We start from the raw sequence: 12,537 nt of genomic DNA on the forward strand, positions 1-12,537 counted from the left end.
CAATTGTTTATTTTTTATACTTAAAATTTGTATAGTCCTTGTCTCCTAATTTCAAAATCTGTGTTGCTTCGGGTTCTGTTTCCACTAATTACTGTTATTTTTGAATATGAGTACCTTTTCATGTCTCTTCATGTATCCAGTAATTCAGGCCTATGCTTGGCATTGTGCTGAACACACTGTAGAGATTCTAGATTGTGTCATCTTCCTTTAATGGAAGCTGAATTTTCCTCTCTAAACAGTTAAATTACTGGTGGCTCTTTACACTACTGTCAGGTTTTTAAAAATCTTTTTACAGTGAATCTCTATCAGTTTTGACATTAGTTCTAAGATACATCTTTTATACCAAGGCATGGCTCTTACTCCAAAAGTCTGGACTTTCTGGAATTTCAACTAAATCCTTGGTGTGTTTGTAAAGTGCTGTTAGGGCTTTCTAGTCTGGCTGGATAAGAATTCTAATATCACAGTAGTTCAAGAACTTGGATATCTCTATTCCAGACTCACTGCAAATGCAGGATAGCAGAACTTGACCTTTCAGTGTCTGGACTGCATTCATGAAGCCCAGTCCTTAGCCAAGGATCCGTAGTAAATCCCCATGCAGTATGTTGGAGGTTTTTGCAAAGCTGCTTCTTCTCTGGTATGATTTCCCACAAATCCTAAACACTTTAACAGATCAAAACTCTGCTTACTATGCTTACTAGGCTCAGTAGGACTATTGTTTCCCTTGTTCTTCACCTTCCTGTGGCATAGTAGTTAAAATCCTCATCTTGAGAAAGCTGGTGTGAGCATGGGCTTGCTTGCTATGATTCTGCTCTTCCTATTTCCCGATGCTTGAAATAGTCATTTCATTTTTTTCAAATGTTATATTTGTTTATAGTAGGAGGATAAGTCTTATACCAATTATTCCTTCATGCCTGGAAGCAGAATTCTCATCATTAATTATATTTTGAGTTAAATATAATGTTGGATGAGAGGATGCTTTGAAAACCATATGTCCAAAGTTACATAGAGTGAGCATGGAAAAACCATACCTTAGAAATCTTGGTTTATAGTGGTTCTATAATGAGAGATAGTCATAGAAGAGGGACTGAATTGGGTCTTAAATTTATCTGTGTTGAGAAATTCACTGAGACAGCCAAATGTGGGCAGCAAAAGGAAACCAGGAAATAAGAGATGCCATTGATTGTTAAAAGTTAGGTGGAATTTAACTGATCCAGTGAATGAATCAGTTCAGCAGGCCAGATTCCTTTGTAAATATACTGCAAAATATGAAAATACTTTTTTTAAAAAAAGGGCTTAAATTTATACATTAAAGCATTGCTGTGCTCATTACGAAATACATGGTTTACAAAAGGATTCATTGAGGTTTCAGTACTCTGGTGAATTCCCAATATAATTGCCAAAAGCAGAATTATAATTTATCTCCTGCATTTGGATAAAAGAGCAACTGTTGTCTTTATTATTGTGTTTATCTCTTTCTCCAAGTGAATAGACCTAGTCCCAGAGTAACTCGCACACATGGTGTACTGGCAAAGAAGTAGACACAGGATTGTTTCCAGGGCAACAAATAAGACAGATAAGATCCCTGAGTCCCTTTTCCTTCCTGGTGAAGTCCTACTCCAGGGCTCTTGCGTAGACTTCTCACCATTTGTGAGAACCAACAGGATAATTTATCAAGAAGGTGGAGAATTCAGTGGGTTAAGGCCATTCAATGTATATGACTGGCTCAAAAGAACTAGAGAGTATAGAGCTTGGTCTTTTTTGCTTTTGCTTTTGTTTGTTGTTTTCGTTTTGTTTTATTTTTGAATGGAATACAAACACTTGGATTAGCCTTATATTTCTCTTTTGTTTCTTATGATGTATTTGGTTATAAAAAGGTATAATTGGCCTTCGTAAAGTAAATTTCTTTTGGATAGTTTTCATGAGCAACAATAAAACCATGAGTATGAAAACTGTAAACATATTGTATTTCCAATGAACCATTTAGAACATTTTTTTTTTTTAGGCCTTTAACCCCTGGGTCGACAAATATCTGAATAAAATTAGTGATTGACTTAGAAAATACATAAATTAAAATATAATTTTACAACATCGTCACCTATTTTAGCACTGAGAAAAATGAGAAATGCCCCTCTCCTATTCTTAATAGATTTATAGTGTAGTGAGGAACAGAAATATATTATTACTAAGTAACATTATAAGTTCAATAGCAAGGCAATCTGTCACATGCCATAACACATTTGAAAGGGAGAACTTACCAAGTTTGTGGTGGCAGATGGGTTAAGGACAATATCCTAGAAAGAGGTGCTGGCCTTGGTAAGGCTTAAATAATTAAAGTAAGTTATAGTCATCCCTCAGTAACTCTGAGGGGAATTGGTTCCTGGACACCCATGGATACCAAAATTCTGGCATGCTCAAATCCCTTATATAAAAAGACATAGTATTTGCATATAACCTATGCAAATTCCCCAGTATACTTTAAATCATCATCTCTAGATTAGTTATAATACCTAATACAGTGTAAATGGTATCTAAATAGTTGTAAATACAATATAAATGCTATGTAAATAGTTGCCAGTGCACAACAAATTCAAGTTTTGCTTTTGGAATTTTCTTTTTCAATTATTTCCCATCCACGGTTGGTTGAATCTGCAGATTCAGAACTCACAGGTACGGAGGGCTGACTATACAGGTAAGGTGAGTAATAGAACACTTCTGGAAGAAGGAATAATGTGAAAAATTTAAAGTCACATCAAGGAAAACTTCTGTTGCTCTCTTAGGAGTAGAACATGGAAGTTAAAGAAAGAACAGGGAAGAGACGTGTATTGAAAATATTATTAAGAGTAATTCCCTAGGTTCTTTAAGGCAATAAAAATATTTACAGCTTAAGTATATTATACTGGGAGAATGGATTTGAGGAAAATACACCTCTGAGTAAGGAACACACTTCAGAAACAAAAGATAATGAACCCTAAATAAAGCCCTGGTGACAGGTTTAACATACGGGTCGGTGATTATTACAAAGCAATACTTAGGAAGTAAAATCCGTAGGACTTGTTGATTGACCAAATGTGGGAGAAGTGAGAGCTAAAAGTCATGATGATTCCCAGGTTTGGGTGACTGACTTGATGGACATGTAAAGGAATAAAAAGAAAGATGATCAGATGGTAAGAGGAACAAAATTTCATTGTGATTGAGTTTGACTTTGAGGTACCCAAGAGAAATCTATGTAAGAGCTCAGTGAAGATATCTAGGCTGGAGATTAACCATATTATAGATAGTAAAACCCAAAAAACTAAAAGTTCACCATGGAAAGAAAAATACAGAATTTTAAAAGAGGAGGATCAAGGATGAAACGCTAGGAGACTGTTGGAGTTTAGAACATAAAAGTAGAAAAGGAAATGCAGAAATGATGAAAACATATTACTCTGAGAGAGAAGAAATAGCAGAACAATTAAATGGGGGAAATAATAACCTTTTCAACTGATGCTAGGACTAGATACCCACATGCAAAGAATTAAGTTGGACCCCTATCTCTTACTGTACACAAAAACAGACTCCAAATGGATCAAAGATAAAACAATAAAACTCTTAGAAGAAAATATAGACATAAATCTTCATGATCTTGGGTGAAGCAAAACCTTCTGATACCAAGAGCACAGTAACAAAAGAAAAAAACATGTTAATTGGACTCATGAAAATTAAAAGCTTTTTTGCTGAAAATGACACCATCAAGAAAATAAAAAGATAACCCATGGATTGGGAGAAAACATTTTCAAATTGTATATCTAGCAAATAAATTGTATCTAGGATGTATAAAGAACTCTTATAATTTAGAAATAAATCATAAATGACAAAATGGACAAAGAATTTGAAGAAACCTATCTCCAAAAATTGTATATGAATGGCCAACAAGCACATGAAAAGATGCTCAGTAAGATTAACCATCAGGTAAACACAAATCAAGACCACAATGAGATACTACTTATACCCACTAGAATGGCTATAATAATGATAATAATAATAATAATAAATTAAAAATACCAAGTGTTGGCAAGGATGTAGAGAAATTGACATCTTCCTTTACTAATGGTGGGAATGTACAATGATACAGTTATTTTGGAAAGCAGTTTGGCAGTTTCTCAAAAAATTAAACATAGTGTTATTATATGACTCAGGAATTCCTCTCCTAGTTATATTCCAAGAGAATTGGAAACAGATGTTCACAAAGGAGACTTTATTTGGATGTTCATAGCATATAGGCAAAACATGGAAACAACCCTAATGTCTATCAATTGATGAATGGATAAATACAATGTGGTATATCTCTACAGTGGAGCATTATTCAGCAATAAAAAAGAAAGAAGTACTGATACATGCTACAACATAGATGAACCTTGAGACGATACTAAGGAAATTAGTTACATAAGACCATATGTAGTATGATTCAATTTATATAAAATGTCAAGAATTAGGCACATCCATCAGCGACAGTAATTAGATTAGTGGTTGCCAAGGATGGGAGAAGGGAGAAAGAAGGGAGTGGTGGGTGACCGCTAGTGGGTATGGGGTTTATTTTGGGGGTGATGAAAATGTTCTGGAATTAGATAATACTGATGCTTTCAAAACCTTGGCAATATATTAAAAATCACTTAATTATATACTTTGAAATGGTGTTTTGGGTACCTGAATTAAGGTACACAATAAAGCTGTTTATAAAAAATAGCCTCTGTGTCTCCCATTTCCAGCATTTTATGGAGACTACCCTCTCAGTGAAACTGCATGGGCTTTCTTCATGTTCTTTATCCAGACTTGGGTATAGTTACTACAAAAAACTTTTGCTGAGTTCAATGTTGCGACTCAGTATAGGACAAGTAGTTTCAGCTGAGTCTCCTGTCTGCACTGCTACATTTTTAACATTCATATACCAACTCTCTGAAGCCATAAAATCAAGTCTGGATTTGAGTTTTCCTGTGACAGTCTGGACAGAACGTCATGGGTGATGGAGACATGTTCTTGTAGTTCCCTAAGAAGAAGTGTCTTCTGCTGGGAGGCAGATCTATACTGGAATTCAGAATATAATGCTTCAGTCCTCTAAATCTGCAGGAATTTCCACAATCCCACTTAGCTTCACTGTCCAAGATGTGCTTGCCTGATGCTCCTGTGCCCTCCTAAGTTGGATGTCTTTTTTTCTGCTTACAGAAAATGCAGAAAGGTCAACAAGCCTTGTGCCTTGTTATTGATATCCAATGCAGTGGCACAACATAACTGTGAGACACCGTCTAAACAAAGTTCATTTTGGTACTTCCCTTTCTTGGTTGACAGTCTACAGCGGTCTGTTGTTCATGTTGCACATCTAATTTAAAGTAATACAATTTAGGGTGGGGAAAAGCTTTTCTTACGTAAACATATTTTAAGAAACTCTTTCTCAAGAAAACAAATGTTTTGAAGTAATGCAGACTGAATTTGAATGCCATGTCCACTGTAGAAGTTACTGAGGGACCTTGAGCAAATTACGTAATCACTCAGTCACCTCAACCGCAAAAGAGGAGAATAATAGAAATGACTACCACACTTGATTCCTATGATTAGCACACAATAAATTCAAAGTTGTTAGCTAAACAGAAATGTGTTGTACAAATATGAGTGTTATTCCCCAGAGAGTAAGTAGTCATATGTCTTTGTTGAGTATACAACTCAAATGATCACCTTCTAAACTGAGCAGAGAATCTATTGTTAGATAATTCTAGCAGAAGCAAACTGAAATACATATTTTTCTTTGGAGTCAGAATTCTGTTTTAGGAAAGTGTAGTGCAGTTTTTCTTTGTAAATGACATGCAATTCACAAGTGAGTTGATTTGTGTATTCCTAGTTATATCTGTTGTGGATTTTACTATGGCCCAAGAGGGTGGTATCCAGTTTACAAAAGTTATTACTCATCTATTTTGTTGGCTTGGGCTTTTAAAGTAATATCTGTTCTGTATGAGTGTTTTAACTCCAATCCCATTAGAAGCAAAAGCAAAAACAGATCGGTAAATTAGATAGTTAATTCTTTAAATTGGTATCCTCTTTAAAATAAAGCTTTATGGGGGCTTCCCTGGTGGCGCAGTGGTTGAGAGTCTGCCTGCTAATGCAGGGGACACAGGTTCGAGCCCTGGTCTCGGAAGATCCCACATGCCGCGGAGCAACTAGGTCCGTGAGCCACAACTACTGAGCCTGCGCATCTGGAGCCTGTGCTCCGCAACAAGAGAGGCCGCGATAGTGAGAGGCCCGCACACCGCGAAGAAGAGTGGTCCCCGCTTGCCACAACTAGAGAAAAGCCCTCGCACAGACCCAACACAGCCAAAAATAAATAAATTAATTAATTAATTTAAAAAAAAAAGGAAATCAGGCTTTAAAAAAAAATAATAATAAATAAATGTATTTATACATTTATAACAAATGTATTTTTCCTACAGGTAATGTCTTCAAAAAATAGGCTAAAGGGGAAGTTTCATCTAAATTTTACTGTAAATGGCTAGCCCCTGAAAAAACTGGAACATGAGCTGAACCATCTGGATAGGAATTCCTGGAGAACATCTGACCTTTGCCCTCTAGGGTCTCTGGTGCATGTCAGCCTCTGTTGAACATCAACTTTGTGTTAATCACTGAGTTTGTTATGCTAGGTATGATGTTCCCGGCAACAGTAGGGTTTGCTTAAGATTTAGAAGAACACAGTTCTTTGTTGAAAAAAATAATAATAATACAGCTCAGATCTTGATGAGATCTTTCCTCATCTCTATGATAGGGACTATTTATATTTCTCTAGGTTGGCTCTTGAAACAATCAAATGAAACAATGTATGAAGTAGTGCTTTACAAACATTTATTTAACAAGGTTATCCTGCCAGAATACCCTTGTTGTAAAGATCCTAGAATTGAACATCTTAGTAGATGAAGTTGGCACTATCTTCTAGGATTACTTTTGCAAAATGTTATTTTGTATTAGAGTTCTATTATTTCATTTTTCTAATTAATTTTTCAAAATAAAGCTTACTAAATATCAGATGTTCATTATAGAAAATTTGGAAACTATAGGAAAAAAATGACAGATAAAATCTTCTGCCTTCCAATACCACCACTCCGAGTTAATTACTAACATTTTGATGATTTTCTGTTATGTTTCCTCACCTGAAGAAAAGCCACCCTTTAGGTGAGTGAACCTGGGACACGAACTCCAACCCCACTACCAGTTGGTGGTACAAACACAGACACATTGAAATTATAGGAAGGTCAGAAATTTTCAAATCACAGAAACAGCAGACGTCTCAACTGTCCGGAAACCTCTTTGGAGTCCACGCTTGCGGACTAAGAAGCGTACAATGGCAGTACGGTCTCAGGGTGCATTTCTGGACGCTGCTCATTCCTACTGTCCTTCCATTCGCATCAAACGAGTCATTATGCATTTTTAATTAGAGTAATATTTTAAACATTCTCTCCAGAGCAACGTTTTTACAAACACTGTTTAATCAAGTGAGGGGCGCCTGCCTATGACTCTAGCCTCCGATAGTCTTTCCCAGTGAATTCTGTTTCACCTCCTGCCGCGAACGCTGGTTCAGTTACTGGCAGATTAGATTTCTCTCCTGGCCCCCACCTCGCCCTTCCCCATCCTATGGAGAAGCGGGAATAAACAGATCAGCCCCAGGCGGGCGTGCAGCCGGGTGCGTGCAGCCCGTTGACCGGAGCGCGCGGGTCCATCACTGGGCACCCCCTCCCTCTCCCCGCGCCGCCTCCAGCGCGAGTGACAACGCGCCCTCCGGTCTCGGGAGCTGCGGCGGCGAACAATCCCGGGCAGGGCTCGCCTCGCCGGTGACATCACTCCCGAAGATACTCCCCACTCTCAGCGCCTGCCTTTGCGAGGCGTCTGTCCGTTTGTCGGTTTCCTTCTGTCCGCTGCTGGAGAGGGCTCATTGCTGGCCGGGGACAGAGCCGGGCACTGAGGAGCGACAGGACCCGGAGGAGGAGGAGGGAGAGCGCAGGCAGCGAGGAAAGGAGGATCCCGGCAGGTGACAAGCATGAAATTCAGCCCAGCGCACTACCTGCTGCCTCTCCTGCCGGCGCTGGTCCTCAGCACCAGGTGAGTCCAGGAGCGTGAGTGACCTGAGCTGAGGGGAGTTGCCGGTAGGTTGGTCCAACCGCAGGTCACCTGTGGAGGCCAAGGACAGACACTTAAGCTGTTTGCATCTCCCGCCTAAGTTAGGGGGGGTCTCTCTATAATTCGGGCTCTGAAATCCTTCTGAGGGAGTAGAGCCCGTTTCTAGTTATCCTAGCCCTTAAAGCAATCCTCAGTATTCCTCCCAGTGAGGGGACCAAGTGTTCCTTCCAAAGCTATGTTTCCCTCCAGCGCTAGTAGTAGCAAACAGATAACACGCGGTAAGAGACGAAATAAAGAAAGGAAATTAGACAAGGAGAGTAATGTCACCAGGCAGTTTCTGGATACAATGGAGCTGTCTTAATAGCCACAGCGCTTACCTCCTCCCCTAAGTGTGTCTGATTTTAAGGCACAGGGAACCAGAGAAAAATGACAAATCTTGGGAGATGGTTAGCCTTGCACAAAAGTTCCTGGACTTGTGAATCAGACTGTTTTAATGTCTTGAGTAGGCTTAGTGGTAGGCATTTTCCTTTGGCTGTCTTGTGAACAGGTCTAATTAAAGAGCACACAAGACGATTAAAAGTTAGAAGACACTCTCAGAGTGCTGATGCAAGGACCCTAGTCAGAAACAATTAAGTACTGTATTCCATCCCTGGCCATAGATGGGACTTTAAGCCCAAGCACAGAGGAGCTATTTTTAGTGGAGGTTTAAAATGCGTTGATTGAAAAGAGTTTTGTGATTCCCCACTGTTGATCAAGTCCCAAAGTTGGTGATGGGTTTGCATTCTTCTTCCACAAGAGCAGCACAAAGGTGGACTGTTTCATTGCCCAGGACTGAGCCTTTATTCTGCATGGCCTGAACATCATACTGGCAGCAACCTCTCTGCTTTGGCTACTATAAAATAAAATGACCCACACAGGATAAGAATCTTTTCAAATCTATGTGAATGGAAACATTATCTGATTATGTGTCTGCTGGAAAATGAAGAGGGGAAATAGGATTATATCTAATTCTGAAATTGAGAAGTATGAAGGAAACTCATTATGTATGAAAAGTCAGGGCAGCAAAATTCGTGATTCCATTCCTAACTGACACACCCTCTTTCAGGCTCTTGTAACCAAACTTTCCTTCTAGTGTGAGGACTGTTTGGTTTAGCCCCAGTAGTTGATGAACTTAGTCTTTGCTTGCAAACAAAGCCCAGGTGACTTTCCCAGACTAAAGTGGAATATGAGCTGTATTCTTTATTTTCTTTTAAGGATTGCTTGTCACTTGAGTTCACAAACTGCAGATGGTTTTAAAATCACTTGGCTTCCCGGTACTATAATAGCTTGCTCCAATAACAGAGCCCATTTTAATATTTGTTTCTAGCTCTACACTCAGTGCTCATCATGCATAATTGTTATTTTTTGAAGTGTCTTGCTGTTTACTCTGAACTCTTGTGTTGTGGTTAATAATTACTTGTGAATTCTTCTAGAGAAAGGAAATTCTCAAAGTTTGGGGCATTTAAGTATATGCCTGTCAATATATGCAGAAAATAATAAATATTTAAACAATGGAAGCCCTGCCCACAATGATTTTTAAGTACAGTGAATCGCTAGTGTTCCAAAAGTACACTTGCTTTTTAAGGATACTATAAGTGGCTCAGAAATCGAAGTTTTAATGTTGGTTATATACTGCAAAAACAAAGAGCCATCACCTTATAAAAGTGTTAATTTTTATAAGGATAAATTAAAAAAAATAGTCAGTGCACTTTTCACAACCAAAATCGAATTAGTCGTTCCTAGTTTACTTTAGATATGAAACTTCTGCAGTGTTGGTTGTATGTGAAAACTGTGACAAGCCTTCTTTAAATTTTCCCTCTTGCCAACTCAACAAAAAAAGCATGCTGGGCTTAAAAAAGCAAAACTTTTCCTAATTGGTGGCATGTCTTATTATCGTGATTACTCTGTAACAATTTATTGTACTGGATACCCAGATTACCTTGTGACAGTGAGAGAACTTGACAATGAATTGGGTACTATCAACATGTCATTTTGCAAAGAGCTTATGTTTCAATGGACTGTAACAGAAGGCCATTCTCTTTGTAATATTTAAGAGTTCTTGTACGCATTTGGTTAATGTGCGCCTTAGAACCTAAACTGAACAGGTTTGCAAGAACAGTTGCATTAGTAGAGGTGCGCTTATTGCCCGGCTGAGAAAAACTGTGTAGCTGAGCCATGACCACCTGTGACAGTGGGCTTTCTAGCCAAAGACTTATGCTAACTTAATTTCACATGCTTCAATTGTGTTGAATGCACTAGCAGAGGGTGGCAGTTGCTTAATTTTCCTATTGCCTTTGGGCGTTATCACTTGTCTTTTATTATTAAGTTCTTTTCAAAGTGTGGAGAAAGCAGATCTGAGACTCTTGGTGCAAAAAAAAAAAAATTATTTGCTTCAACATCTCTTTCTGGGCATAGCTCTTTAATACCTTGCTATTATCTTTCCAATAGGTCTAAGTTCAGTTCTGTTTTAAGGTTAATGAATGTGTTCACTAAAGTAAATGCTGCAATTAGAGAAAGACAGTTACTGTAAAATAGTATTCTACCCACAGGGATGAAAACTCTAAAACAATTCTGTCTTTTAAATACGAATTTTTGAATAGCTTTCTGTTTTTATTTGTTCCTTGTCCCTGCGTTTTCTGTAGCAACTTTATATGCTGAAGCACAAAAATTCCATAATTTTCACCAAAGTGAACAACATCTATGCCCCCCAGTCAGAGTTACTTCATTTGTCCTGAAAGAAAGCTAAATGTTCACCTTCAACAATAGCCAAGAACTGTTCTCTGTTTTACTGCTGAACCCCATAGAGGTAAAAAGAGCTGTTTAATTTCCTGGCATATTGTCTCTCCTGTTTATAAAGTATATATAAATTTTTAAAAAATAGAGTTAATTTAATGAATGATGTAGCTAATGCAGAAATCCATTTAACCTGTACACAAATAAATGTGGTCAAAGAAAGCAAACATATCTTCAGAATAGAATCACTGCACTTTTTAAATAGCCTTATTCTGTAGAAGCATTAAATTGCTGTTCCAAGGCAGCCAGCAATTCACTTCAGAAAGAAGTAGTATAGGTATTGAAAGGAGTAGTAGGGTGAAAAAATCTTTAGAAGTTCTTGGTGAAAAGGGACCCATGGAGTGCTGGAGAAGGCTTGTACTTTAGTCTGCTGAACCTCTATTCCTTTATGCTGTGATTCTACTCTTGATACCTTTGGTTTTAAATGACTTAATGGGGAGAGAACATGGTAGGGGAGGAGTGAAGGTCTACTGACTTCTGGTGGTTTTCCATCAAGCAAGAACTTTAAGCAGATGGTCGGTTATAGTTCTCCCAACAGGAGTCACCTTAGAGGTCTATCCTGGACCCTCTGATCAGCAGTCAACACCACATGTTTACTTTGGAATGTGTTTTTCGATGGTACTATATATTGAAGATGCCTCAGGCTCCTATTTGCTCTGTGCCTCAATCTCACCTCAGAATCAAGTTGATGGATGGGATAAAGGAAAGACAAGAGTCACAATAAGAACACAATAAGCACCAAAAAATTTTCATTTTTAAGCAGATAAATTTGATATCAAAAGGAGTCTTACTTTAATTCCCCCAAATTGATCTGAGGTACTATATTTTTTTTGTCCCAAGCCCAGTACACAAGGAGTCTTACCCCACACACACCTTTACATGACGCTGCATACATTTCTTTGTAAGAATTTCTCCATTCTGTGTAATTGAGTTAGGGAAATGTCTCTTCCAGGCTAAGAAGATATTGGCAAAAATGTTTTGACTTTTTAAATCCCATTTCAGGGCCTTAGTTGCCTAATTACAATAGCAGTTTTTTAAATGACTTATTTGTGGAATATCTTTGTGCACTAAATTTTCTTTTTAATTAATGAAAGAGACACCTCAAACATTTATGAATTGACTGTACAATTGTCCCAGACCAAACTCTATGTAATTGAAAGGGAGAACTTAACCTACCAACCAGGAAGGAAAAATCACTGAAACCACTGGCCGTATATGGGTGTAATGAAATTATGCTTTCTCATGTGCGTTATGAGAGTGCTTGTGTGTTGTGGGTGCATGTGTGCTATTTTTAACTGACTTCTAGAGGAAAATCTTTTTTAATAAATAGGACTAAATCATTTAAGTAACCTGATTAAACAGATAATGTTTAATATTAAATTTTCTTCTCTAGAAAATCGAAAAAATTCCATTTGAACTTATCTTCATAACATTCAGAAATGTTTTTGATGTTTTCATTATCACACATCAAAAGTGTACCTGCAATAAATCAGTTGTTACATAAGACATCAAGGCAATAAAATAATATATTATTTACAAATACGTGTACCTATAATCTAGTCACATTCAGAAATA

The 12,537-nt window shown here is 37.8% G+C and overlaps 1 protein-coding gene and 1 long non-coding RNA gene across 2 annotated transcripts in view; one reads left to right on the top strand and one right to left on the bottom strand.

Annotated features, from left to right (window-relative positions):
* The window catches only part of LUZP2 (leucine zipper protein 2), a 446,993-nt gene continuing 434,456 nt past the window's right edge, over window positions 1–12,537 (top strand). Inside the window, exon 1 of the mRNA XM_082476703.1 lies at window positions 1–8,112. Within this exon, the coding sequence (XP_082332829.1) occupies window positions 8,051–8,112 (62 nt within the window). The 5' untranslated portion in view covers window positions 1–8,050. The remainder of the gene's footprint in view (window positions 8,113–12,537) is intronic.
* Window positions 8,110–12,537, bottom strand: part of LOC309667808 — a 22,079-nt gene continuing 17,651 nt past the window's right edge. Inside the window, exons 2-3 of the long non-coding RNA XR_014267972.1 lie at window positions 8,508–12,511; window positions 8,110–8,181 (exon numbers count right to left, since the gene is read on the bottom strand). This is a non-coding gene — a long non-coding RNA (uncharacterized lncRNA). The remainder of the gene's footprint in view (window positions 8,182–8,507; window positions 12,512–12,537) is intronic.

The sequence above is a fragment of the Balaenoptera physalus genome (assembly GCF_965194825.1).
Source record: "Balaenoptera physalus genome assembly, chromosome: 10".
NCBI classification, from domain to species: Eukaryota; Metazoa; Chordata; class Mammalia; order Artiodactyla; family Balaenopteridae; genus Balaenoptera; species Balaenoptera physalus.